Genomic DNA, 26,950 nt, shown 5'->3' with positions numbered 1-26,950 from the left:
GGTTATTAGATATTTTGCCGTTTTTACCATTGATAGGTAGCATTAGTAGGTTTTTTTTTCCTGACTTTGTTAGGTGCCTGTCTGACATGCAGCTTTGTGGAGCAAGCGTGGCATCTACTGTGAGGGCTCTTAAAGTTATGAGTGAGAGGAAATTTATATCTATTCGTAACTAGTAGTGTGGGGGTTGTGTTGAAAAGACAACATTTGTAGATAAAAATTTGTATTTATCAATAACTTCTGATTATACAGTCTAGTTTTGATCTACACATTTTTTTACGTTTTTTTTTGTAGCTTGTTTGGCATGGTATTACTGCCTTTTGTATCTCAGGTTTTTTATATTACTCCAAATGAGGAAAAGGAATGAAGAATATATGCTTGTTGCTTTTAGTCTTAAATACTGTAAACTGTAGGAATAATGTGCGGAGAGTGTTTGAAAAAAAATGTATGCTGATTTACAAACTACTCACATCAGTGTGGCATGCGTTTTATTCCTGTAGGCACATTTAAGATAGCATAAATCTAGAACAATAAGATCTTGCAACTGTTAAACTATTAGAAAAGCATGAATGGAAAGCAGTAATGGAGATATAAGTTAGAATTTCATGTTTGCTTGGTTGTGTATTTGTTAGGTTTTTTAAAATAACTCCTGTTCATTCTGTAGTATCATCTTCAGTTCTCTTTACCCCTCTCCTTATCTTTTGAAGTTCTCTGATTTTTCTGGTCAAAGTGAAACTGCTGCTGACTATTTTAGTCGTTCCAACCGCAGGGGAAGCATTGTTTCAGATGCAGATGATGTCCAAGGTTTGAATAGTGTGAGTGTAATGTTTGTTGTTACTGTGGTGAACACAACAAATTTACTAACCACGGGGTTTGGAGTTTCTTTCATACTCTGAAAGAGTAAATATGTTAAAAAAAAAAAACAACAAAACCCACCCAAAAACTAAACCAAACACCAGTCAGTTACTTAATGGCAAATAGATTTGTTGAGGGCTTGGGGTCTTGTTTTTTTTTTTTTTTTTTTTTACTAAAATGCCTGGAGTCTTGACTTTTTAAATAGCATGTTGCTTTATTTAAGGGGGGGGGGGCTTACCTGTTACTATAAGCATGTGGCAAGTGTTAACACTTCACAGGTTTTGTGTGTGATAAGCTTAAGCATCTCTGAAATGTTGCATGTTGGGTTCTTTTCTTATGGAAGTTGACGGTGTAAATTATTCCAACAGTGCTCTCTAGTGCGTGTTAGTCTTCATTCATCCCAGATGAGACTTGTCAGGGTCCATTGCTGGAGCAGACGTTGTATTTGCTATGCTCTCATGCGGAATCCCAAGGCCATACAGCGCATTACAGGAAAATTACGATGGCTGCTTTCCTGTGAGTCCCTCTAGTCTGAACACGGTTTGCAAGAAAACTAGCTGCCTTCTCTGTACTGCTGCTGGCAGCCCTAGAAGTGCTTGTTCCTTGTGATGCCGTGAAAGGCCAAGATCAAAACTCAGTAGCCTTGGTGAGGATATGCACATGAATAATATATGCATATTCATAGGGTTTCCAAGAAATGGTTAATTTTTCCATTATGAGAGCTCATTATCACCCATTCACCAACCCCACCCCCATAATCTCCTGCCTTGATGGCAGTTTTCTTCATTTACTCTTCTTCATTACATGTCCTTTTGGTGAGCCTTAGCTTTTGTCTTGCTAACAAAGCTAGGAGCTGGTTTTGCAGACTTGAGGTGTCCTTCTTTCTTCCTCCTCCTCTTTATCACTCCCCTCTCAGATACAAGTTGTTTCTCTTGAGGTATGGCAGTGCTAGGGTTTGGTCCTTTAAGCAGAGCTTTGCACATCCTTTACATAGTTTGTTGCTGACCAACTTGCAGTCAAAAGCTTTTGTGTTTATTACTGAAAAAATAGGGTCATTTCTGTTCTGAGGCGTGTCTTTTGAAATAACAGGGTTAGCACAGGCAGTAGGAGGAGAGGTTGAGAGAACTGAGTTTATTAGTTGGGCAAAGGGGATGCTACATGCTGATGAGCAGCCTGCAACTGCTTTATTAGGTAAGAGCCAAACTCTTGGTAGCCCTGCCAAGCAGTGCAGCAAGGGGCAGCAACCTCACTTTGCAGTTTAGGAGGTTCAGATGAGGCACTGGCAGAAGTTCCTCAAGCTGGTGTTGCACTCTGATAGATTACGGTAAGGATGGAGAACCTATGTCCTCAGGAGCTGGTAAGACTTGGCAGGATAAAACCTGAGCTTGCCTTGACTGTTGGCAACGGTTCTGCATTGGAAATGAAGTTAGAGTAGTTAACTGCTAGTGTACCTTCTAACAACTGCTGCTGTGATTCTACACCTGGATGATTTAATACTCTTACAGTGCTATGTAACGTGTAATAATGCATTGTATGTGTCATCAGGCTCAGATCGTGAAAGGCACCAATCACTTCTCCAGATTCAATTTTAGCATTTTTCTCCTAGCTAATAAACATGTTTGTCTGAAATTAAGTCTCTGCTAAAATAAAAGGGGAGGCTCTATTTTGCAATTATGCTAACTTCTTGGTTGCTTTTATCATCATCATTACTATGTGTTATTAGATTCCAAAATTATATTTTAATTCATTAAAAATGGATACTTCGGATCAATCAGATTCTTAATGTCATTTTGTGGTCACATTGTTGGCAAATATCTGCAATTTACAATTTCACTGGAGATGGTGAATTTGCCATGGAAATGCAGTACTGCTTCTGTAGAAACCACAATAGAAGGAAAAACAAAGATCTCACAAATTTCTACTGTGACCATATTCCACTTCCAAATCTCTTGTCCCTGGTCTGGGAGGTAAACAGGTGGTTTTGGAGAAGAGAGATATTTTAGTTAGCATACTCAGTGTCATTTCTGTTTTGGGAAACAGGGCAACATGGTAATGTGTTCGTATTATTCCATTTAGTATTTTCTGTATTACTGTGAATCAAAATAAGATCTGCAATATGTTTACAATATCAGAATTTCCTACATAAGAAAGAGGTAGTGATAATTCTTTTCTTGGGCTTGAATATGTAAGCTATAAATTCAAATTATTTTGTAGATTGCTGTTAATTAGTACCCAAATTGGTGAAATCTGCAATTACCATCAGGACAAAAAGAGACTTAAGGAAAGAATGTGTTTTCTAATAACTGCGACATTCACACTGGTGTCACTGACTGTCTGAAGTGCACTTGCATGAAGCTTCGTGTTTGTTACGCCACCAAGTGTTGTAGTCACTACCCTGTTGAAATGGAAAATAGTAACACAAGTATTGTTATTCAGCATTTTAATATTGGTAATGGCTTCTTTATTTTTTATTTTCTGGGTCTTTTGTTTATAAGCCTTCATTTATTTTGCAGTTGAGGTGAAATCTACGTTTTCAGGCTGAATGTTTTTTGTTTTATGCTAACTACTGGAATTAATTTTTATTCCCCCTCCATTTTCTTGTTCTTAAATATTTCTTAGTGTCTTTGAACCGAAGATGGTGATTCAGTAGTCCCTCATTGCAAAGGATGTATTGTGATCACTTTCCTGTTTCTCTTTCAGCTGGAAGAAAAGAGTGAAAAATCCCATTCAGAAATATTTTCACGGGTAAGAGTTTTTAATTTTAAAATTATTGAAATTCAGTATTCATCCATAACATTGTAAGTATTAAAATAGTTCCAAAAGTATGAATACTGTGTTGTTGTTAGTATTTTATAATAGTTTACAAAGAGATATTTTTAGACATACTTTTTTATCTACAAAATTAATGCTTTGCTTCTTTTAGATCCTTGTAGCAAGTTATTTATTACAAAATTTATTTACTGTGTAAGAAGTATTTATCAGGAAATGTTGAATTTTAGGAGGCTAGAGCTGTAAAAATTCCTATGCTCAATTCCAATGGAGGCGTTCTTCTGAATCCTGGGTAGCAGAAATTATAATTTTTAGAAATATTTTAAACGTACATCTTGGCAGCACTAACAGCCTCCTTATGAAAGTCTTCTGAACAGAAGACTCAGAACTGTAATGATCTAACTAATAAGTCGTTGAAGAGAAAACCAGCACTGGAAAATCAATGGAAAATTTTGCCTGTAAGCTACTATTAAGAAAAAGTAAATACTGTGACTGTGAAGTTTATAAATTCAGGCATAGCAGAAATGATAGTTTGATTACCAAGACAATGTTTTTCCTTTTTCAAGCCATCATCTCGCAATTCAATGAGTGCAACTCCTCTGAGTGGCAGCTCATCCAGGAGAGGAAGTGGAGATACGAGCAGTTTGTTGGATCCTGACGCCTCCCTCAGTGAATTACGGGTAACTGCATTTCAGAGAATTTGGAGCTAGTGTAAAATGGTTTGTGGTTAGGAGGAATTTTTTTTTTTGCTACAGAGCTATTGGTTTCTTACTATTAAGAGGAAGTTATGAGGATATAACTTCTAATTTTCTGTATTTATCTTGGTAGTTGTATTTATTGTGTTCATAAATATTTATGATGCTAACAGTTTAATAGTTTATTAAAATGTGACTTTGTTTATGCCAAATTTGAAACAATTTATCCTGTTTCAGATAGCTTGGATTCAGGGATCTGAACAAAATCTAAATTTCCATCAACTTAATCATAATTTCTATGAAATATTAAAGGCTTTGGCATTTGACAGAGATGCACGTAAACCTTTTAATGCTTTTTAAACTATACATTGCTCTCCCATACTACTTATGCAATGGTTCATTCCTATGTCCTGCAGGATATCTATGATCTTAAGGACCAGATACACGATGTAGAAGGGAGATACATGCAGGGACTTAAAGAACTGAAGGTATCAGGGCTCCTCCCAAGCATGCATTCTGTATGGGTATTATTTTTGGGTAATGGAGATACAACTGGTTCCACTAACTATAAAAGGCTTTACTAACAGTGTTTTTTGCAATTAAAGCATGTATCTAACTTCTAATGCATAGAGAGTATCAGCTTAAATTTGTCATGTGGGTAAATTATTAAGATATGGTTTAAATTGAAATGAGAGTATACGTTTGTTGTTGGGTTTATATTTAAATAGTATAAGCTTTCATATTTTAGATGGTGTTTTCAGGTAAGATAATGAGAGGTTCAATATATGGTTTTTTCAGAGGTTTTTAGCAAATTAATTGATATTGAAAATAATTACCACGTATTGAAATGGGATATAGTTATGAAAAAGCTTAAGAGATTAAGAATTAGTTTTCCAAATTTCACCAAATACTATATTTTATAAAGCAAAACCAAAGCAATACTTTTGAAAAATGTGCTGAAACAAATTTGGGCAGGCATATTTCTTTCAGATTAATTTTGTTTTCAACTTTTGCCATAAGGAATTTATTTTTTATGCTTATGGTTTACTTTCCCTTTATCTTTGTCTAAGTTACAGGTTGGTATTTTCAGTATTAGGTTAATGATGTTTGTCTGTATTTTGACTTGTTTAAATCAGTATGTATGCTTTTCTTTTGTAAGTTTTCACACAGTTAATAGATTGCAGTTGGAGTATGATTATTTTCCCCTCTTCTGTGTTAAAGAGAGACTGAATACAGCAAATGATGTGGGTTTTTCAGGTTATTTAATCTGTCCTCTTTCCTGTTATTTAATTGTGAATGGTTCCATGTAAAAGTAGAGAGATCTTATTTTATATCCATATAGAGACTGAAGTTAATGAGTGTTCCTTACACTGGAGCATGTTTGCCAGCACCTCATGGACACTGTTCTGAATCATTACTAATACGCTGTTGTTTATTGTAATCCATTACGGTTACCAAAGAGTGCAGGTGTGCAATAGGCAGTGCAGGTGTGCAATAGGCAGTAACATCTTGGCTTAAAAAATTGAATTGCGTTCCATATGATTGTTAGTTCTGAGTAATATGTTCCTTAGCTAATTTTCCTTCCACAGAGATTGTTTCAGGAACCCTTCTTTCTAATTAGGAATCTATTATGGTTTTTGAACTTCTGCCTTAGTAATTTTGTTATATGTACATTAGAAGAGTTACTGGGATACCTGCTTTTACGTGCCTTTTTCAGTGATCAAATGATTTGTAATCACACTACCTTTATGGCTCTGTAGTTGCCCATCCCTTATACAGCTAAGAGTGTGGTTTTTACCTGGCTACAAATCCTGCTGGGTCTCAGCAGAATGAACTCTGATGTGGATAGTTCTGATTTAGGTTTTTTTCATGTCTTGGTTTTATTCTGTTTTGTTGATTGTTTCTATATAACCTTGCATCAACTAGAAAGGAATCCTTTGTATTTCCCCCTTGTTTGGTTGTTTTGGTTTTTTTTTAATCTATATAGTTAACAGAGCACTCTTGATATCTGCTGGGTTTAATCATCCTATTCTAGCCAAGCAAGCTAATGGTTTTACTTCCTAGAATTGTGGGTGTTATTTCTTTATAGCTTTTGGTTATTTACAGAGGTACTTGTTTTCATTCCTGCCTCAACCTAGTATCCTTTAAGGCTGCAGCCCTACAGCATGTGGCATACAACTGGATATGAAAAGTCATGGGGATGTGGGCAGCAATATCAAGGCTGTTTCCAGATGCCTGGTAGGAGGCTGTAGGAAAGGCAAGGCAAGCAGACTCATTTCAGAGGTGCACAGTGACAGGGCAAGATGCATCAGGCAAAAGTTGCATTCTAAAGGCAGAAATTCCAAATAGACCTCAAGAAAAAAAGTATTTTGTGTTTTTAAAAGAATGAATATTGCAGTCATTGCATATTTGAAAGTGCCTGGAGTGGTAATTGTTCTAGTATTTGAATAGTTATTTGTTATGGTAGAGGGGGGGAAAAAGGGATAAAACCATTTTGGTAAATGTGAGACTTACTACTTGCTACATACCCTTACATTTGTGCACCGTCAGGTGGAGAATTAAGTATGTGAATCCTTATGTGCCTTTTTTAAAAAAAAAGTCGTAGTAAGAAATAGGCAAAATACCTGCTTAATCAGACGTTTTTATTACTGAAAATATATGACTACCTTAAAACATTGAATCTGAAGTATCAGAGCACTACCTAAATATTAAGTTAAAGCTACTGTTAGATACTTCTGAGATAGACAAAAATTCGGGGGCGGAGCTTAGCGCGGCAGCGGCAGTTTAAAAACCGGAGTGACTGCCTCCCCAGATTAGTCGCTAAGGAAGAGGGCTCTGGTGAGGGAGACCCGGCGTTCGAGCCTTCGGAAAGCGGCAACCCCCGAGTACTGATCCTCGAGGGCAAATAAAATAACGAAACAAAAAAAGGAGAGACCCCGCGACGAACCCGGCGGCAGCCATTGCCTGTCGCTGCGACTGCACGCCGGCGTGACTTATCGGGGGCGGAGCTTAGCGCGGCAGCGATAATCCGACTCCATACAAGAGGGGCCTCTGGGAGCGCTAGCGACCAGGGCGGGCAAACAGGGCGTGGCACGTCAGAAGGGCGTGGCGAGGAAGTTGGCGCGGCAGTTCGCGCAGGCAGGGCGAGTCTCCCCTCCTAGCTCAGAGGGGAAATTGAGCACTCCAGCTCAGAGAACACAGGTTGAGCCAAGGGTTCCCTGTTTCCTGTGTGCCCAGACACTTAGACCATGGTGTCCACCAGGCGGAGACTCTCCCCCTGCAAAATAGGGGCAACCCCAATGAGGGACCTGCCTAGGGACGCTTCAGTTCAAGTCACTGGCTGCAGTGAATGTCTGAGTCTGCTACTGCCAGGGGAAGGAGGCAAAGGCTTCACCTGTGTGAGGTGTGAGCAGGTGGATGACCTGCTTTTCAAGGTTGCTAAACTAGAAGATGAGCTAGCAAGGCTGAGAGCCATCCGGGAATGCGAGCGAGAAGAGCTCGAAAGGCTGAGAGCCATCTGGGAATGCGAGCGAGAAGAGCTCGAAAGGCTGAGAGCCATCCGGGAATGCGAGCGAGAGATTGACTGGTGGAGTAGCTCCCTGGCATCCAAGAAGGAAGAGTGCCAGGAAGACACCACACTACTGAAAGTGGTCCCCCTGCCCTGTCTTTGCCAGGTAAATGGGGGTGACCCAAACCCTGAGGAGGTCTGGAAGGCGGTCCCTACTCGCCGCCGTAGGGACTCCTCCCCCCACCTACCTACCCCACTCCCCCAGGTTTCCATTAGCAACTGGTTTGGGGCCCTGGAAGTTGATGAGGAGGTATGTGAAGAGATGAGTACAGCCCCTCTACCTCAGAAGAAGCGCAAACCCAGAGCGAGACGAGTATCTGCATGCCTTGAGATGGCCTCAGTGAAGCAAGAAAGAAGGGTAGTTGTGGTTGGGGATTCCCTCCTCAGTGGGACGGAGGGCCCCATATGTAGACCAGACCCTACACGCAGGGAGATGTGCTGCCTTCCTGGAGCCCAGGTCAGGGATATTACCAAAAGGCTCCCAGGGCTGGTTAGTTCCTCTGATTATTATCCACTATTGATAGTTCAAGCAGGCAAAGATGCAATCACAAAGTGTAGTCTGTGCGCTATCAAGAGAGAATTCTGCGACCTAGGGCACTTTGTTGGGGGGGCAGGAGCCCAAATAATAATTTCTTCTATCCCCGCTTGTGGGAGGTGGGGCTCAGAGCAGGTCAGGAGAACCCATGAATTGAATCATTGGCTGAAAGGCTGGTGCCTGCACAAGAACTTTGGTTTTTTTGACCAGGGGATGGTGTACTCTGCTCTGGACATGAGTACTGCTAATGGGGCTCACCTGTCCCAAAGAGGAAAGTGGATCCTTGCTCAGGAGATGGCAGGGCTCATTGATTGGGCATTAAACTAGTTAGGAAGGGGGAAGGGGATATTACAAAGGCTGCTGGGGTCAGGCAGGTTTGGGAATCACAGCACGAGTTGATGGTGGAAATAGGTAAATGCCAACAGCACAATGGCAGACTTGGGGATGTTGCTCCACGTGAGAGTAGGGATAACTCTGTGAATTACCCTGTGAGCTCCTTAGTGGAGCCAATTTTGCCTGTCCCCTATCGAAAATCTCACTGTGAGCTGTTGGGGATACCTGCTTCTGCTGCCCTGCTAAAATGCCTTTATACAAACACATGTAGCATGGGGAACAAACAAGAAGAATTAGAGATCTTTGTGTGGTCGCAGGGCCATGATCTCATTGCAATCACAGAGACGTGGTGGGACAGCCTGGACGACTGGCACGCTACCGTGGATGGCCCCCTGATCAAGAGGAGCAGGTCGATAGTGCACTTTATAAGCAGTTGGAAGTAGCCTCAAGATCCCAGGCGCTAGTCCTTATGGGGGACTTCAATTACCCGGATATTTGCTGGGCAAGCAATACGGCCAGTCATATGCAGTCCAGACAATTTCTGCTGTATGTGGAAGACAACTTCCTGATACAGATGGTGCATGAACCCATGAGGGGAGGGCGGGTGCTTGACCTTGTTTTTACTAACAAGGACGGGCTCGTTAGGGAAGTGAAGGTCGGGGGTAGCATAGGACAAAGCGACCATGAAATGGTTGAGTTCAAGATCCTGAGTGGAAGAGGGAAGCCAAAAAGTAGGATAACAACCCTGAATTTTGGAAGAGCTAACTTTGGTCTCCTCCGAAATCTAATAGGGGCTATCCCGTGGGCTACTCTGTTTGAAGGAATGGGAGCCTGTGAGAGCTGGCTAGCATTCAAACAGCACTTCTTCCAAGCACAGAATAGGTGCATCCCTATGAGTAAGAAATCGGGCAAGAGAGGCAGAAGACCTGCGTGGATAAGCAGGGAGCTTATGAGTAAACTCAAAGGGAAGCAGAAGACCTATGAACTGTGGAAACAGGGTCTGAGTTCCTGGGATGAATATAAGGATGTTGTTGATATAAGGGCCTGTAGGGATGCAACTAGGAGGGCTAAAGCCCGCTTAGAAATGAAGCTGGCAAGGGATATAAAGGATAATGAGAAGAGTTTTTTCAGATATGTGAATAGTAAAAGGATGACAAGGGATAATGTAGGACCCTTGCTGAATGAGGCGTGTGTCCTGGTAACAGGAGATGATGAGAAGGTGGAGATACTGAATGCCTTCTTTGCCTCAGTCTTTACTCTGAAGGCTACTTGGGACCCACAGATCCCGGACGAAAGTAGGAGTGGTTGGGGAACGAAGGGCTTCCCTCTAGTTGAGGTAGGGGTGGTCCAGGAGCGACTCAAAGGGATTGATGCACACAAATCCATGGGCCCAGATGGGATACACCCACGTGAGCTGGCGGAGGTGATTGCGGGGCTGCTCTCTATCATCTTTGATAGGTCCTGGACTACAGGAGAAGTGCCTGAAGATTGGAGGATAGCCAATGTAACTCCAGTCTTTAAAAAAGGCAAGAAGGAGGATCCCAGTAACTATAGGCCAGTCAGCCTCACTTCTGTCCCTGGAAAGGTGATGGAACAGCTTGTTTTGGATGCCATCTCCAAACAAATGGAAGAGAAGAAGGTCATGAGGAGTAGTCAGCATGGATTCACCAAGGGGAAATTGTGCTCGGCCAATCTCATAGCCTTCTATGATCTCATCACCGGCTGGGTGGATGGAGGGAGAGCAGTGGATGTCATCTACCTTGACTTTAGCAAGGCTTTTGACACTGTCTCCCACAACATTCTGATAGAAAAACTCAGAGAACAAGGGATAGATGAGTGGACAGTGAGGTGGGTTGAGAACTGGCTGTCGAACCGGGCTCAGAGGGTTGTGATCAGTGGAGTAGAATCTGAATGGAGGCCTGTGACTAGCGGTGTTCCCCAGGGCTCGGTGTTGGGTCCAGTCCTGTTTAATATCTTCATTGACAACCTTGATGAGGGAATATCATCCATCCTCAGCAAGTACACCGATGATACAAAGCTGGGAGGGGTGGCTGACATGCAGGAACACTGCACTGCCATCCAGCAAGACCTGAACAGGCTGGAGAGCTGGGCAAGGAGAAACCAGATGAAATTCAACAAGAGCAAGTGTAAAGTCTTGCACCTGGGGAGGAATAACCCACTGTATCAGTACAGGCTGGGGGATGACCTGCTGGAGAAGAGCTCAGTGGAGAAGGACCTGGGGGTCCTGGTTGATGACAGGTTGGCTATGAGCCAGCAGTGTGCACTGGTGGCTAAGCGAGGCAATGGGATCCTGGGATGCATTAGGAAGAGTGTGTCCAGCGGGTCGAAGGAGGTTATCCTCCCCCTCTACTCTGCCTTGGTCAGGCCCCACCTGGAGTACTGTGTCCAGTTTTGGGCTCCCTGGTATAAAAAAAGACAGGGACCTCCTGGAGAGAGTCCAGAGAAGGGCTATGAAGATGATTAGGGGCCTGGAACATCTCCCCTATGAGGACAGGCTGAGTGAACTGGGACTGTTTAGTCTTGAGAAAAGAAGACTTAGGGGGGACCTAATTAGTGTTTATAAATATCTTAGACATGGGATGCAGGGGGAATTGGCCAGCCCCTTTTCAGTGGTCTGTGGGGACAGGACTAGGGGCAATGGCTGTAAACTGGAGCATAGGAAATTCCGCAGCGACATGCGGAAGAACTTTTTCACAGTGAGGGTGACAGAGCCCTGGAATAGGCTGCCCAGGGAGGTGGTGGAGTCTCCTTCACCGGAGATATTCAAGTCTCGTCTGGATGCCTATCTATGTAATATGAGATAGGGAGCCTGCTTTGGCAGGGGAGTTGGACCCAATGATCTCTCGAGGTCCCTTCCAACCCCTTCGATTCTGTGATTCTGTGATCTCAGACTTCTTGCCGCTTTCTGAAGTGTTTTCTTGCATATGCATTGAAAATACAATAAAGCTGTGATCTTACTAGTTTATCCCTCTGAGTTGAGAAGTTGGCAGAGTACAAAATGCAATTGGAATGTTACCTTGTAACTTTCATCCTTTTGTAATTATAACTTTTCATTGTTGTATACGAACTAACCTGAACAATGGAGGCTGAAGTGTGACTTGGTATCTAAAGAGAAGAAATGAATATAATGGGGGTTGGACCCGATGATCTCTTGAGGTCCCTTTCAACCCCTATGATTCTATGATAATGCAGAAATAAAAATGGTTTTATATTGTTACTGTATAACATCACCCTTCATCGTTATGATGGCTTTTTAACATTAGTGTATAATTTTTGATGCTTTTTAATAATATAAGCCTTTCTACTGCCTGTAGGATTCACTAGCTGAAGTTGAAGAGAAATATAAGAAAGCTATGGTTTCCAATGCTCAACTAGACAACGAGAAAAACAATTTGGTTTACCAAGTGGATACTCTAAAGGACGTCATTGAGGAGAAAGAAGAACAGATAGCAGAGTTCCATAGGGAGAATGAAGAGAAGTCAAGGGTACTGATTATTTCAAAACGTTTTTTCCTAATTATAAAGATGAACCATAGAAGTTTGAACTACGTGGTAAGAGCAGTGGAGAACTTCTGGATTAGTAGAAGAGTCTTACCTCAGTGGCCAAAAATGTTTTCAGTGTTGCGTTGTTTGGTTTGGTTTGGTTTGTTTTTTTAAAGCAACCAAAACCCCACCTTTATTCCCTTTTCCCCCACTCCAAACAACCCCCAAATCACATCCCATCCTCCACCACCCCCTTCTGGGGGGAAAAAAAGTTAAAGATAAAATGCATTTAAATCTAATAAGACATGTTCACTCCAACTTTCTTGGAAAGAGAAGATCCATATGGCAGCTTTTACCAGGAAAGCTTAGATAAATTCAGTATTTGAACTTTACTTGTTGATACTCTGTTTAAACCTGTATTTCTCTCTATCCAACCTTTTATTAAATATAAGCTTCTATACAGTAAGTATCTGGAGAACTTACTGGAAACAGGGATTCTGTAAATTTTTGCTGTTTGGTAGTAGAATTTCTTGAATTGTTGCAGTAATTTCTTAGAAAACATTATATTTCCAACTTTTAAAAAATTTGTATTGAAAATGAATGTTAAACCCAAAATTAAAATAATTATTTTATTTAATATAGGAATTGGAAAGACAGAAACACACATGCAGCGTTCTGCAACATAAGCTGGATGAACTTAAAGAAGGCCTTCGACAGAGAGATGAGTTGATAGAGGTATGTTCATAAGACTGTGTGACAGAACTTGTGTAAATACAGTGTAAGATTTGAATGGGAGCATCCATCATATACAAAATGAGCTTAAAACTTTTAAGAAATAATTTATCTTGGTTTAGTAGGTAGAATTTAAGCTATCAATATCTTTTAAATTTATAAAACTGAAAATGTCTCTATAAGGTTTTTAGATGTGCCAGATCTTGTAAAATCCTCAATCTGTATGAAAATAGTGTTGCTCTTAGAATTTCCTGTATCTTTTCTTCCTTGTGAGGGTGTAACTGTTTCTGTGGCCAAAATATTGCATAGCCAGAAGTTCTGATGCATTGATATTATGCCAAATGTTGTTCTTTGCCTTTCCTAAAAGTTTCCATTTCAGCTATTTCAGATTTTTGTGAGCATTGACCACTGAAGTTTGCCGTAGTGAATGTTCTTTTGCTTACCAGTCAATCATAAATACAGCAACACTTGTCATCATGTTATTGGGTCACAGCCATGTTGCTGGGTGTGTAGTGTGATCTTTTCCTCTCTTACCCTGTTTGTTTTCCCCCTCTTGCCTTATTCTTCTAGAAACAAATCAGTGTGTCCTTAAAATCCCAGAGCTATTACCAGTCTTCATTTTAAAATTATCCACAAAAATACATATTGTCAACAGTATGCAGGTATCAATTTCCCATTTATTTTGGTTCTAGCGCTGTAAGCCATAGTTCAATTAGTACATCCTGTCTCCTTTTGGTTTCAGTAAAAAATTATGATGCAAAGGTTTCCACTACCTAATTTCCAAAATCCATGTAACATTGCATTGCATTGATCAGTTTCTTTCCCCATTTTAAACTCTGGGGCTCTCCATGTTATAGTAGTAATTGTAATAATTCCAAAAGACTTCTGAGAAGTCTCAGATCTGTTATGGTTACTAAGAAAATAATATGCTTCACAAACTGGAGTTGATATGACTTACTAGCAGAAGAGAAGGAGTAAGATTCACTTAAGTAGCAGCAATTTGTGGCAGGTAATGCTGACAACCAAAAATCGTAACAAATTCAAGACCAAGCAGCAGAGCTACAAACAGATTCTCTTTGGCTTCACTGCAAATTAAAAAAAAAAAAAAACAAACACACCTTTATGCTTTCTTCTTTGGTTCTTGGTGGGTTTATTTTGGTTTTGGGGAGGGGTGGGGTGTGGGTTTTTTTAAAGAATGGGAATGAAGAATATACTATAGATTTATCTGGAGTGTTGGCTTTGGAGGAAATGTAGCATGTATTGAATTTTCACCAAATGTGTTCACTCCCTTCAAAAAATTTGACCTATATTTAGCATTTATTTGAATAACTTCTCCATCTATTAACACTAACAGAAAATGTAACTGAAACAAATTAGCTTTATGTGGAAAAGATGTTATTTTCCATTCCCAGATGTAAAATCACAGTCATTCATTAGGAGGGCAAAAAACTATCTCTGGTGCTAAAAATTCTTATGTCGTTCTCATGCATAATTATATGAGCATAGCAAAGTATTTTAGTTTCAGAGTGCTTGCAGGGCAAGCAACAAAATGCAGTGTTAGATAAAAAATAGGACCAGACTTGATTTGTATTAATATAATATCAGAAAGCTGTCAGCAGCTGTACTGCACTTCCTGGTTTTGTGATTCTAACTTAATTCTAAATGCTTTCAAGATTTTCTCTGTTGTAAAACATTAATAAAACCATTTGTTAACATTAGTGTTCCCTCCAAATGGGACTTGAAAGTATCTGGAAATTACAAGAGGGTAATTTTTTTCTTATAGAAAGGATGTTGTCCCTGATCTGCAGTGGGAACCATTACTGAAGAAATGTAGCTCTAGTTGCACTATCACACTGACTGAATAAAATGAATTACTGTTCTCTTGCATGAATGCATAAGGAATACATTATGTTAAGTTGCAGCCTTTTTCTTCATGCTCATAAACTTTGGTTGACTTCTATTACTTAATTTCCTTTATATATTTGAATGGGTTTTTTCCATTTCCTTACTTCTTTCATCTTACTCTTTCCTCATCTGAATTACTACAGGAGAATCAGCGCATGCAACAGAACATAGACTCCATAACCAAAGAGGTGTTTGATCTCCAGGAGACAATTAATTGGAAAGATAAAAAAATAGGGGTATGAATCAAAAATGTGGGGAAAGGTATTTTTTCATTTTAGAAGTAGATGGATGCCCCACACATCCCAAGGAATGCTGTGTACTCCAAAGAAATGAAGGTTACTCCCAATTTAAGTATTCAAAACATTTTGCAGTCTTCAGAAAATGAGCTTCATGTCATCTGTACTTGCATAACGATGAATAATACTATTTTTAAAAATAACGTAATAAACAGTTGTGTACAGTTTTATAATTTGTTACAAAATATTTTTTACATGTATTCAGGGCTTGAAAAAAAAACAGTTTAATATTGACAAACAAAACAGTGGCCTGGGTCTGTATATCTATCCATAGTGACATACTAATAATGTTTTATACAGATTTGAAATTTGGTTTTAAAGCCTTTAATCTCCGTAGAGGCAAGTACAGTTTTCAAAATTTGAACAGTTCAAACCATGATCACATCTGAATTCTGTCTCTGTCTTGATCTTAACAATTTATGTAAGAATTAGTGGATTTTAAAATGGTCTGCTTTACAGTACTTGGGATAAGAGAGATGAGATATCCCAAAACAAGGGAAAATCTTGAGCTGCAGGAGCTAATGGTCAAAATACAGACACACCTTGGTGAATATCAGTAGATGGTGCTTGCATTTGGCACACTTAGTGCTAAAATATGTGATCTTAAATTGACTTTTTGCCACACCAACATGCAGAATTTTTTCACAGGGTGAAAGCACTGAACAGGCTGCCCTGTAGGGGTGTGAGGTCTCCTTCTCTGTAGATATTCATGACCAATCTGGACACCTACCTGTGCAACCTGTCCTAGGGAACCTGCTTTGGCAGGGGGGTTGAACATGATCTCTGGAGGTCCCTTCCAACCCCTACAATTCTGTGAATCTGTGACTTCTGCAGCCAGCTTGCACATTTCTGCATTGCACTTTTGATCTTTCTTTGGCATGTTAGCTTGGATGCAACACTGAACCAAGCTGAATCTGTGATAACACACACAATACCAATTAACAGCTATTTCAGTTGAGGATCAGAATCAAAACAGTGGTTCTGTGTGGCCTTTTGAGGACCATCTGTAGGGTTCTTACATAGGATGGAATCTGACACAAAAAACTGGTGATACTCACTACACAGCTAATGTAGGTCAGGCAGGGTTTGTCAGCTTCGCTTCTGGGCAGAAGTGGTAAAACTGTCTGAGTCAGCCTGATCCTCAGTGGTAAATACAGGGTTCTGAAATTGTAGCTGTTCTCGGCTGCAAGTAGATTGCCTGGTGGTGAGAGGGAGCTAACTGCATAGCCTTTAGAAAAGGTATCTTCTGCCTTTCAGTAATGCTGGAGTCGTTGCTCTCTAATTTTACACCAGATTTTAATTTATTTGAATATTGCTGTAGTTGTAGTTCAAGTCACTTTGAAAACTTCTCTTTACCAGTAGTACCCACTTAAAACAAGTACTATTTTACTCTCTTTTTTCAGTCCTCATTTATTTCATGCTTCAGGCCTTCAATTCATATTGCAATCCTCTCTTCCATCATAAAATAGTATTTCAACATTTTAAAGTTTTTATGGACATCCTTTTGAAAGTTTTTGAATCTTCTAACCATATCCTTGCCATCCTTAGTCTTCACCTTTATGTACCAGACTGTCCACATTTCTGCCATTTTTTGTCCAAGCACTTTTTTCCTTCAAATACACTGCCAGAGTTAGTTCTGAGCATACCATCTATCTAATCTTCAACAGACTTGCTACAAGTGATATTGACAAGGAAAATACTAATTTTTTTCCTTTATCCAAAAGTTTCCTGTCAGTTTCTGCTTTCTTGCAAACACTGTATTTAGATTTTTTACTAGTATTTTTCCTTAAAATGTAAAAACGATGCTGCATTTCTCGCTTCCATTATTTAAAAACATTTACGTATTTTTTCTAGTGTGTAGTTTTTGAGTCTTTTTCCCCAATACAGAGTAGATTTACTAGTCTTATGGTGTAAGTAAGACTGATGCTGCCTCAGAGAAAGAAAGGGAGGCAAGCAGAGCAGAGAGCATCAGTTTCAGTTTTACATCTGCCCTCTTATAGTAATGTCCTGTATGAAGTAATTGAGATTTGCAGTTGTATTTGTTCTTAAATTAGATCAAACTGATTTCAGCACCCTGAACTATAATTTCCAGGTTATGTTCCTGAAATGTACAGCTGTTTGACTCCAAATTGTACGCACATTGCCAATTTGAGATTAGTCTGAGTTTGGTATAGGTTTTGTAAATGTTTTTGGTATATGGAGTAAATAGGACTGCAGATAAACCTGCTTTCTGCCAACTGATCAGATTGTAATGATTTTGATATATTAAAACATGCCTGCAGAGCTGAGTAGTGATTGATGTGACAGCTAATACTTTCACAGCAAGTTGAATTACCTATATTTTAAATATTATATGTAAATAAATCCAGCACAATGGCTCTTCTTAATTTTTTTTTTGTCAGAATTAAAAGTAATGCATTAAAGCATTGCTCTAGCTTGCACATCCTGCTTAATTAATAAAATTCAGCAAACTGCAATTGTGATGTGGAGCAATTGCAATACAAAGGTATACACCTTCATTTCTTTCTTGGTATCAGTGCATTCCTAAGTGTTCATGCATGGTGCAAGGTTTAGTTGGGTAACGTTCTTGGCAAAATGTGTGTACACTTTTGCAGTTGCTGTATGGTCAGGCTTATTTGTAATGCATGCAGTACTAAATTTGAATGGATTGCTGAGATGCTGCCCAGTCAAGTAAAAAAGTCTGATTAACTGACAGGTAACACAGCTCCAGTGTAGGTAGGCAAGCCTGTTACGGTCCATGTTGCGCTTTAGCTGTGTTCCTTTCTTGTGCTAGAACAGTGTTGTTAGTGTATCTACTTTTTTTTTTTTTTTCCCCTCCTCAAAAACTGATTGCTTCAGTTTTAGTAAAGGGTGGTTGTAATACTACAGAATTATATAACTTTATATATCCAAGGTCTCTTTTTTATGAGTTAAGGTGTCTGCTTCTATACACTTTCAAAGATAGAGAAGCTAGTTCAATGAAAAATGCTTTAGGGTCTTTGCCAGTTGAGTTCCAGAAAAATTTGTTTCTGGCCACAGAGTGCCTCTAGTAAGACTTACCTTACTCTTGGTATTCGATTTAGTTCATAAAAATTTACCAAAGATAGAATCCACTAAAAGAAATCTTATAGAATATACAAAGAGTCACCTGAGGCTAGCTATGTGACTTGTGAAAGGAAGTTATCAGAGATGTACGCTTCTATATACTAAATGCCCTTTTTAATTTCTTCACTTCTATTGAGTTCTTTGTATTTACTTGTAGAAAATCTCTCTGCTATCTGTCATACGCTTTTTTTCTCTGTGCCATTCTTTCTCTTGCTATCTGCCTGAACCCAGGCCCTAGAAAGACAGAAAGATTACTTTGACTGCATTAAGAATGAGCGAGATGAGCTCAGAGAGGAGTTGGCTGACCTGAAGGAAACAATGAAGAAAGGAGAGGTATGTTGGTAGTAGTTGCTTTACAGTAACAGAAACCCAGGAATGGGGCATGAAATCAAGTTCTGTGAAGAAGAGGAGGAATGGTTACTGTTTTTGTGCAGTCACAAAACCTGACCTTAGAGTAGGATAAATGGTGCATTTTGCTGTAATTGTACGACAAATTGTTCAACTTCAAGCTTTTTAATACTTTTTCTGTCCAGTTATATTTTAGCGCTGCTTTTGTATAAGTAGATTTGGTTTAACTTTTTTATTTTTTTTTTAGAAACATGGATTAGTTATAATTCCAGATGGCACACCAAATGGTGATGTACACCATGAGTCAGTGGTTGGTGCAATAACAGTTGTATCACAGGAAGCTGCTCAAGTCTTGGAATCTGCAGGAGAAGGACCACTAGGTAAAAATATCCGAACATACTATGTAGAGTGTTTGAAGTCTTTGTTATCCTGTTTGCACTAGGTTGTGATTCACAGTCACAGAGAGATACCAGTGATGCTTCTGGAATACATGCTTAGAGAATTTCCAAGATTATGATTTAGGGGTTTATTTTATGCTGAGAAAGACAGATGTATCTTATGAGAACAAAAACCTCAGTGTTACGTGTTTGGGTGTCTGTGACTGGATCTCTTGGTCCAGTTTCTGTTATATTATTGTCCAGAAAATACCTTGCCTAAAAGTTTAGTCTTTTGGATTAGTATGTTTTCAATTGTGTTTCATGAAAAAAATTATTTGAAAGTTTGTATAATCAAGAAAATAATCCTTTTGCTATAGAAAATAGTGCATTGCAAATTCTTTGCCCTTCCTTGAAGTGTTTCTGCCTTTATTAGTGTAAAGCAAGTGCAGCCTTTGTCACGTTCTGTAGTGAAACAAAGTATGTTGTTTTTTTTTTTTTTAATTCAAATAATGATACAGAAAACAAAACACAGATTTGAGGGCATTTATTTTTAACTTGCTTTTATTGTTAGGTTGAACATAGTCATCCCACTGTTAGAACTTTGTTAACTAACGTGAAGAAACATCTCTATACACTTACATTTGTACCTAATATATAACAGTTACATATTTTTTGACAGTTCAGTCTTGATGTGTGTTTCTTCTCACTCAGAGGTTTTGCTTTTAGAATTGTTATATTCACACTAATAAACAGTGTGAATTAAATGGATTTTTTCCCTTTTTTCTTCTATTAACTGAAGGCTGGTATGTTATTAGTTGAGATATTAGGGGTTTATGTTCCCAGTGCTATTATCTTTAAGGTTAAAGAGCATTTAATTTGAAAATGAACCAAAAGTTATGGAAAAATATTTTTCTTAGTTACAAATTTATTTAACTTCTAATTGCGCTCTTTGCTTTTAGATGTCCGGCTACGAAAACTGGCTGGAGAAAAGGAGGAATTATTGTCCCAGGTAAAATAAGCTATTCTTCTCAGAAGTAGACCATTGTGTGTTCTTTTGCTGAACAGTAAACATTAATTAGCAACAGCAAGTACTTAAGCACTAAAAATAAAACAGTCAAGCTCTTCCCCAGCTGGCTACCAGGAATTACCAGCTCCTCTCACTAGTGTCCTTATCCATGTGACTTTGGTCTTGAATTGTAAGTAACTCCTACTTTAGTAACTAGTTAGCTGAAATCCAACTTGCTGCTGACTACTAGTAGGGCACTTACTTAAACCTGTTTTATTTTGTCTTCTGCAGAAGTAAAATGACATTGTCATAACCTCAAGTGTCTCTTCCAAATTGCCAAGTGGTGCTGTTTCTTTGATAATTTCAGTTATCAAAATAGGAAAAATAATAGTATCTAAGTAGCTGTATTTTAATGAAGTTTAATATTGAGAAGGGAGGACTGCAACATGCAGCCATGGAACAATTGTTTAAAATACATGTGTTGTGGTTTTACCCTGTCTGAGAGCCGAGATCCACGCAGCTGCCTGATTCTTAAAGGAAAAGAGCAGGGGAAGGGGGGGGGGGGGGGGGTGAGAGGCAAGGGAAAGGAAAAGGAAGGGGCAAATAACCCCAAAACCAAGAAACTAGGAGGCCCCTGGGTTGGGATAAGGATAGTTTCTAAGATAACAGAAAGATAGAATATAACCATTCTAACAGGACTTTAGAGCAAAAATATATGAAGCTGTTGATACACAATGCAGTTTCTCACCAAACCACACAACTCAGGCCGTGCCACCCAGAGCTGTCCTGGAACCTGACCGTCCCCCAAGAACCACACGTCCCGGAGCCACCCCTGTTCTTCTTCCCGTCAGCCCCCCCATATCCTGGGCAGGACGTAATTGGCGTGGACTCTTTGGTCAGTTAGGTCACTTGTCCTGGCTTCGCCCCTCCTTTCTCATGAAGAGCTGAGAAAGTCCTTGACTGTCTGACAGCAACTAAAAACATCAGGGTGTTATCAGCACTACTCCCATTTTAACTCTCAAACACAGCATTCCCTCCGCTGTTACAAATGAAGTTAACTCCATCCTGACCAAAACCAGGACAACATGGCAAATTTTAAATGGTGGTGACGACACTTGTTTTTGCTGGGAATGTACTTTAGTATAAATGCTAGTAAATATATGTATCTGTGCATTTATTTCCATATCATTGTAAAAATCACAGCTAAATGTTTTATATATATCACAAATAGGAGTTGTGTGAGTAGAACTCCCTTACTGATCATCTGTAGGGCAATATTTTGAAAAGAGAGTAAAAAGAGTACCTCCCACTTGTAGTCTGAGGACATATCCATGAAGACTCTTGTGTCCCCTGACTACTGGAAAAATCCTGAGACAGCTGCTGTAGCATAAAGCGGAGCTGGTTAAGACCAGTGTGCAGTGCAGTTTTGCCAAGGAACATTGCTTCCAGGTGACCTAAAAGAGAGAACACAAAAAAGCCATGGATTATTCTTTCTGTAATTTCATTACTCTAGTTAGAAGGTATATTGTAGAACAGATGCATAAAGGGTTTAACACTGTACCTCCTCTGGAAAGGCAGCTCTGTAAAGAGTTCCCAAGTGCTCCTGCAGAGGTCCTGCAGCACTGACCAAGCAGGTGGGTTTGGGTTGTGCGTTGATCTGCAGAGGGCACTCACCCAGCAGTGGGGATGGGGGACTGCAGCCACAGGCCTCGAGGCCTGGCTTTCTGGTCTCCCCTGCCTGGCTTTGCTACTCCCACCATGGCAGCCTGAGGCACCTCAGGACTGAACATTTAGATACATAACTACTGAACTTCTGGGTGTCTTTTTCACTAAACACTTCTCTTACAGGTGAGAAAACTGAAGATGCAGTTGGAAGAAGAACGACAGAAGTACTCTAAAAGTGATGGCATGAATTCAGATATCATAGGCTTAGAGAACGGTTCAGACTTGCAGCTGATTGAAATGCAGAGTAGGTATATGGTTAATGTTTAAAGGTATTCTTGCTGGGGCGAGGAAGCAGACTTTTCCAACCACTTTTCCTATACTGTTGTGCAATAGTAGTGTAATGAACTGAATGTGTTCTCGAGCAGCTAGTTTTTTGGTGGTATATCTCCTTGCAGAAAATGTCTTACTGGAGAGTAATTTAAAAATATCTCTTTCAATATTGAATAACAACATACTGGGAAGTTTTTTTCCAGCTGATGACCTTGCCTAGAATGGGTGCAACCATTTGAACAATTTCGTTCTTTATTGAGATGATAGAATTTCAGTTGAGATATTTTGTAATATACTCTACCTGATTTTTTTGTTGAATCTTTGATACAGAAACTTAATCTAAAATAGTAGTATTCTCTGAAGCAAAACATGTCAAATTATTGCAGTTTAATACAGTATTTACTGTTGCTTCATAGAAGCATTAAGCTACTTTCTGTTTCAAGCAAGCCATTTCTTTAGCTGAAATTTTACTTGTTTGACAGATCACTTAAAACACCTGTGGCAATGAACATGAACAGAACACTGACAGTGTCAGGGCTAAAAGATAACACCAAAATAATTTTTAAAGCGACTTGGAGTTCATCAGGCAGGTTCAGGTCTTGTGCTTCCACTCATGCCAGTATTATTCCAGATGTCTACACTAAATGCTGTTGGTACAATGTCTGTTGCAGTGTGACCCATTTTGCAGTGTGCTGGGTATTGTGTTGCTGCTTTTTTGGGTTTTTTAGATGAGTTTGCTCTTTTAAAAGATGTGCATTTTAAAAGGTTTGAACTAATTTCTACACCTGAGATCAACAGCATACTCTTATAGAGACAGTAGTTGTGTTCTCTCAGTAACAGAAAAATGTTTCCTTACTCTCAAAATATTTCTGAAAGAACATTTACATTTTTATTGTCCTATATATTGGCTTCTCAATAAAATGGTCCTTTTAATGAATTTTAATTAAAAGGAAACCCAACACTTTAGGTTGCTTTGAGTAATATATCTATGTTCATTGTTGTCTAGGAGATGCCAACAGACAAATTAGTGAATACAAATTTAAGCTTTCGAAAGCCGAACAAGATATAACTACCTTGGAACAAAATGTAAGTGCATCTTCGTATCTGTTTTTCTCATTACACTTGTTCTGCAGATTTTTATAGTGTTATGGAAACATTTAATTGCTTGATTCACTGTGGTTTAGTTTGAACAGAATGACACTACATTTGGGTTTTTTCCTATTTCCTGTAATTCAATACAAATGCAAAAACTTAAACATAAGAGACAGTAATCTGGAGTTAATTTACTAAGACGTGAATTTATGGCAGAATCTCAAGAGGAAGTGAAGCTATTATTTCAAGAAAATTGGTTTATGTAGCTTAATTGTAGGAAAGTAATGGACTGTAGAGGGTACATCTTTTACTCTCTGAAATCAGTTTATATAATCTTACATCTCAGTCTCAAAGCGTGAGTAAATTAGTGTAAGTCGCTAACGACTTACTTTAATTCAGTGTCTCTATATATCACCTAAAAATCACCTCAAGGATTATAATTTGAATTGGAGATGCATAGTTGGTCTCTGGCATAGCAGCAGGCTACTGCCTGTTGCGTGGATTTGGTTTACAACAGGGAGCTATAAACATAACAATTCAAAAAGTGGGGTTCAATGCCTGCAGATCACAAGATCTGTCTCAAGCACCCTCTTTGCTGCTGAACTCTGCTTGAACTCAACACCTCTTGCATCATGTCCTGATAACAGTTATGGTACCCTTTCTACTTTGCTCTGTTTCACATGGTCTCTGCCTTTCAACTTGCCAGCTTTTTGTCTTTAATCCTGTATATTCCCTGGTTCTTGATTTCTCTTTTTGCAGCTCCTCTCTCTGCTGAAGTTCTTTAACCTTCCCTGTTTTTTCAGCTGTCCCCTATACCGTGTTCCTTTCTCTACTATTTCCTGTGACCCTCACTAGGGAGGGACAGGCAGTGAAGGATATCCCAAATTTCTGCCCACATTGTATTTTACTGTTTTAACTTTTTATTAGTTCTTTTAAATAACTCCCTTTGCAGTAACAGCTGCTGCTAAGACACTTAAACCTTCTCTCTTGGATAATATGAATAATTCACAGGATACCTTCTGTTACGGGGGTTTTTCAGAAGTGGGGGAGCAGCTGGTGGCCAGTGAGCTCAGGGTGGAACGCCTGGGTAATCATGCCTTTCATCTTGTTTGGGTTTGCAGATTGGACGACTCGAGGGACAGGTTGCAAGGTATAAAAATGCAGCAGAAAATGCAGAAAAAGTAGAAGATGAACTCAAAGCTGAAAAGAGGAAGCTTCAGCGAGAGGTAACTGACTTGCTTTCCTTTCCAGCTGTATGTTCCTTTCAGTCATGAACTGCTCCGTCTTTAGCCTCCAAACTCTTGTAATCTTTGGTTATAGCATCTAAGTGGTTTTTGAGAAGGCCCCTTAGTCTCAGTGTTGCATTCAAATGACTGCAACATATAAAAGTAATACTGAATTACAATTCAATGCAGTATTTTCATGAAGAATCTAAAGTGGTATTTTCTTCTAAATGTGGTACCTTGCATTTATTTTAAACTAATCCTTCCATAAAAATTACTGAGGAGCGACATGGATTTCCTATGTGAAGTGCCAGCTTGGGTAGTTTCCAAGATTCACCTCGCAGGGACCTGGGAAAATCTGTAATTCACTGATGTGGTGATCACATTTGCTTAAGATCTGCTTCATGACTAGCATCAGGCCACCTACCTGGAGGTATATATATCCATCAACAAGTACCGCTTGTGGTGGGGATTTTACCTTATATATAGCATGTAATAGGAAGTTGCAGGCACCTAGCTCTTTTAGAATGAGTATGTGTTTCATGTTTCACTTGCTTCCCAATTATTTTTTCTTAACACTTCAAATCCAGTTCATCTGATAGCAAAAATGGAAGTGTTCTGCCTTAAATTATGTGGCACACTTAGAAAAAATGTAATACTTATAGTCCCAATTTTATTTCCTTTCTCAAAGCTTAAGAACAGCAGAAAGTGCAATTGAACTTAAAGCAATCGTAACTTTTTTGCTTGCTTTTTATAGTTAAGAACAGCACTGGATAAAATAGAAGAGATGGAGATGACCAATAGCCACTTAATGAAAAGGTTGGAGAAGATGAAGGCAAACAGGACTGCACTGTTAGCTCAGCAGTGAAGTGGAAATCGAAAATAAGATGCACTGCTCCTTGAATAACTAGCCCCTAGATTGTTTTTGAATACAGACTTTCATTGGCACAAACTATTTGAACACTGAGCTGTTCATTGGTGTTTTGTTTTCATAATTAAAAAATACTTCATTTTGTAACTTATGAGAGAATGAAATGTAGTCTGAATTCCCATGTGAATGACAGCAGTTTTTCCTGTAGAGTTTGATTATAGAGTCAGAGCTGGAGCACAATGCTGTACGTTCAACTTAGTGATAGAGAAATGTTTTTCTAACTGTGGAATCAAGTTTACTCACGATCTCTTTTGGCTGCTTTAATGATGCTTGATGCTCAGAGACAACTGCATGAATTCAAGAAGACACTGTTTTACTGTATTGTATACTAACGTATTTGCTCAAGACATCACACAGCACAAGTGCCTTTTATCTGGTGCAATTTAGACTTCATTGTTGAAATAACCTTTGAAATCAGATAACATTTTATTTTAAGATACATTTGGGGTATTCGCTAAACTTTCTACATTTTGAAAATGCATTTTTGTAAGATATTTAAATTTATAAGAAAAAATAGAGACTGTATATAAAAATTTGCTTTTTTGCATGGGCACATCTGAGCTCCTAAGTAATTTTGTTGAATACTAGCCCTGACACTCTTAGTATTGAGAGTGCAAATTTAAAACCCTGTGTTGTATACCATCAATTTATATGTCATCTGCTGCTTAAGTGTGAATTGAAATTTTAGGGTGGGAGGAATGGGTGGGAACTGTGGCTGAGGAGTTTATTAAATGGACACTTTACTGACCAAACCCAAAAGTTTTGTGTGTGTTCTTTTAAATACTGAGATAACAGGCCAGAGGAAAACCTTTGTGGAATGGTAAATTCTGACTTTGGTATCCCTGAGAAGTATTTCTCTAGCTTTGAAGTAGAGAGGGTTTCGTTCCTGATGTCTTGGCCTGGTCTGCTATTCTTTGACACTACTGCTGCGGAGGAGAAGGAACAGTACAAGAAGATGCTTTCTGGAATGGTGGGTTTTTGTCTATACTCTAACAGCATTCACTGTCCATAGGAACTTCCACTCTTTTCAAGCTGACGCATCTTGTGTGGGGGGAAATAAGCAGCACCTGCAGTGGCGGTTTTGCTGTGCTGTGTGTCATGCTTTGCTTGAGGCCAGCAGGAGCCAAATGTTTGATCTGAGAGGAATCATTCTTTTAGACTAGTATCAAATGCTTTCCTGTTGCAAACTGCCAACCTTCAGGAGTGTTTCTCAAAGCGACATAGGTTTCAGGACCTTTGCAAACTAGAGGTTTAGAGCTTCTGTTGGTACCAGAGCACATTTCAAAGGAACAGCTGTCTTTATAGGGCGAAGCTGAAGCTTTCTGTCTCCTTTAGTCTGGATGATAGATGCTTCTCAAACTTGAAAAACAGCATGCCTCCCCCGTTGAGAAACCGCCTTCTAAGCAGCAAATCTTTCTAGGCCTACTTGTTACACAGGAGACAGCTATAGTTTGGTGATCACATAGATCCTTGTTGGTGCTGTTAACTCATCTTGTTCCTTTGTGTACTTGGAACTATTGGGGTCTTGATTCATTTCTAATTATCTGAAGATAAAGGGGGTCCTTCAGGCATTTTGAGTGTTCACATGTACAAATTTGGCTGAACTCTCACTTGGCAGACAGTGGGGAACACAGCTCCCTCCTGGTCACTTCTCAGCTTACCCCGTTGAAGGTGGGCATTTGATC

General features: G+C 39.3%; 1 protein-coding gene across 4 annotated transcripts in view; it reads left to right on the top strand.

The window, feature by feature from the left end:
- Positions 1 to 25,954, top strand: part of LRRFIP2 (LRR binding FLII interacting protein 2) — a gene marked incomplete at its 5' end in the record, with an annotated part of 46,385 nt that extends 20,431 nt beyond the window's left edge. The window contains 14 exons of one of the 4 annotated variants that reach the window (XM_084280142.1): positions 705 to 812; positions 3,553 to 3,597; positions 4,188 to 4,301; positions 4,733 to 4,804; positions 12,088 to 12,258; positions 12,898 to 12,990; positions 15,036 to 15,128; positions 18,525 to 18,626; positions 18,889 to 19,021; positions 19,978 to 20,027; positions 21,873 to 21,993; positions 23,026 to 23,105; positions 24,233 to 24,337; positions 25,092 to 25,954. In XM_084280142.1, coding sequence (XP_084136268.1) covers positions 705 to 812; positions 3,553 to 3,597; positions 4,188 to 4,301; positions 4,733 to 4,804; positions 12,088 to 12,258; positions 12,898 to 12,990; positions 15,036 to 15,128; positions 18,525 to 18,626; positions 18,889 to 19,021; positions 19,978 to 20,027; positions 21,873 to 21,993; positions 23,026 to 23,105; positions 24,233 to 24,337; positions 25,092 to 25,202 — 1,398 coding nt within the window. In that variant the 3' untranslated portion in view covers positions 25,203 to 25,954. The remainder of the gene's footprint in view (positions 1 to 704; positions 813 to 3,552; positions 3,598 to 4,187; positions 4,302 to 4,732; positions 4,805 to 12,087; positions 12,259 to 12,897; positions 12,991 to 15,035; positions 15,129 to 18,524; positions 18,627 to 18,888; positions 19,022 to 19,977; positions 20,028 to 21,872; positions 21,994 to 23,025; positions 23,106 to 24,232; positions 24,338 to 25,091) is intronic. The other 3 variants (XM_084280143.1, XM_084280144.1, XM_084280145.1) reach the window with 3 other exon arrangements.
- Positions 25,955 to 26,950: the final 996 nt, after the last annotated feature.

The sequence above is a fragment of the Gallinula chloropus genome (genome assembly GCF_964237585.1).
Source record: "Gallinula chloropus genome assembly, chromosome: 2".
NCBI classification, from domain to species: Eukaryota; Metazoa; Chordata; class Aves; order Gruiformes; family Rallidae; genus Gallinula; species Gallinula chloropus.
This window is presented reverse-complemented; position numbering and strand designations above follow the sequence as displayed.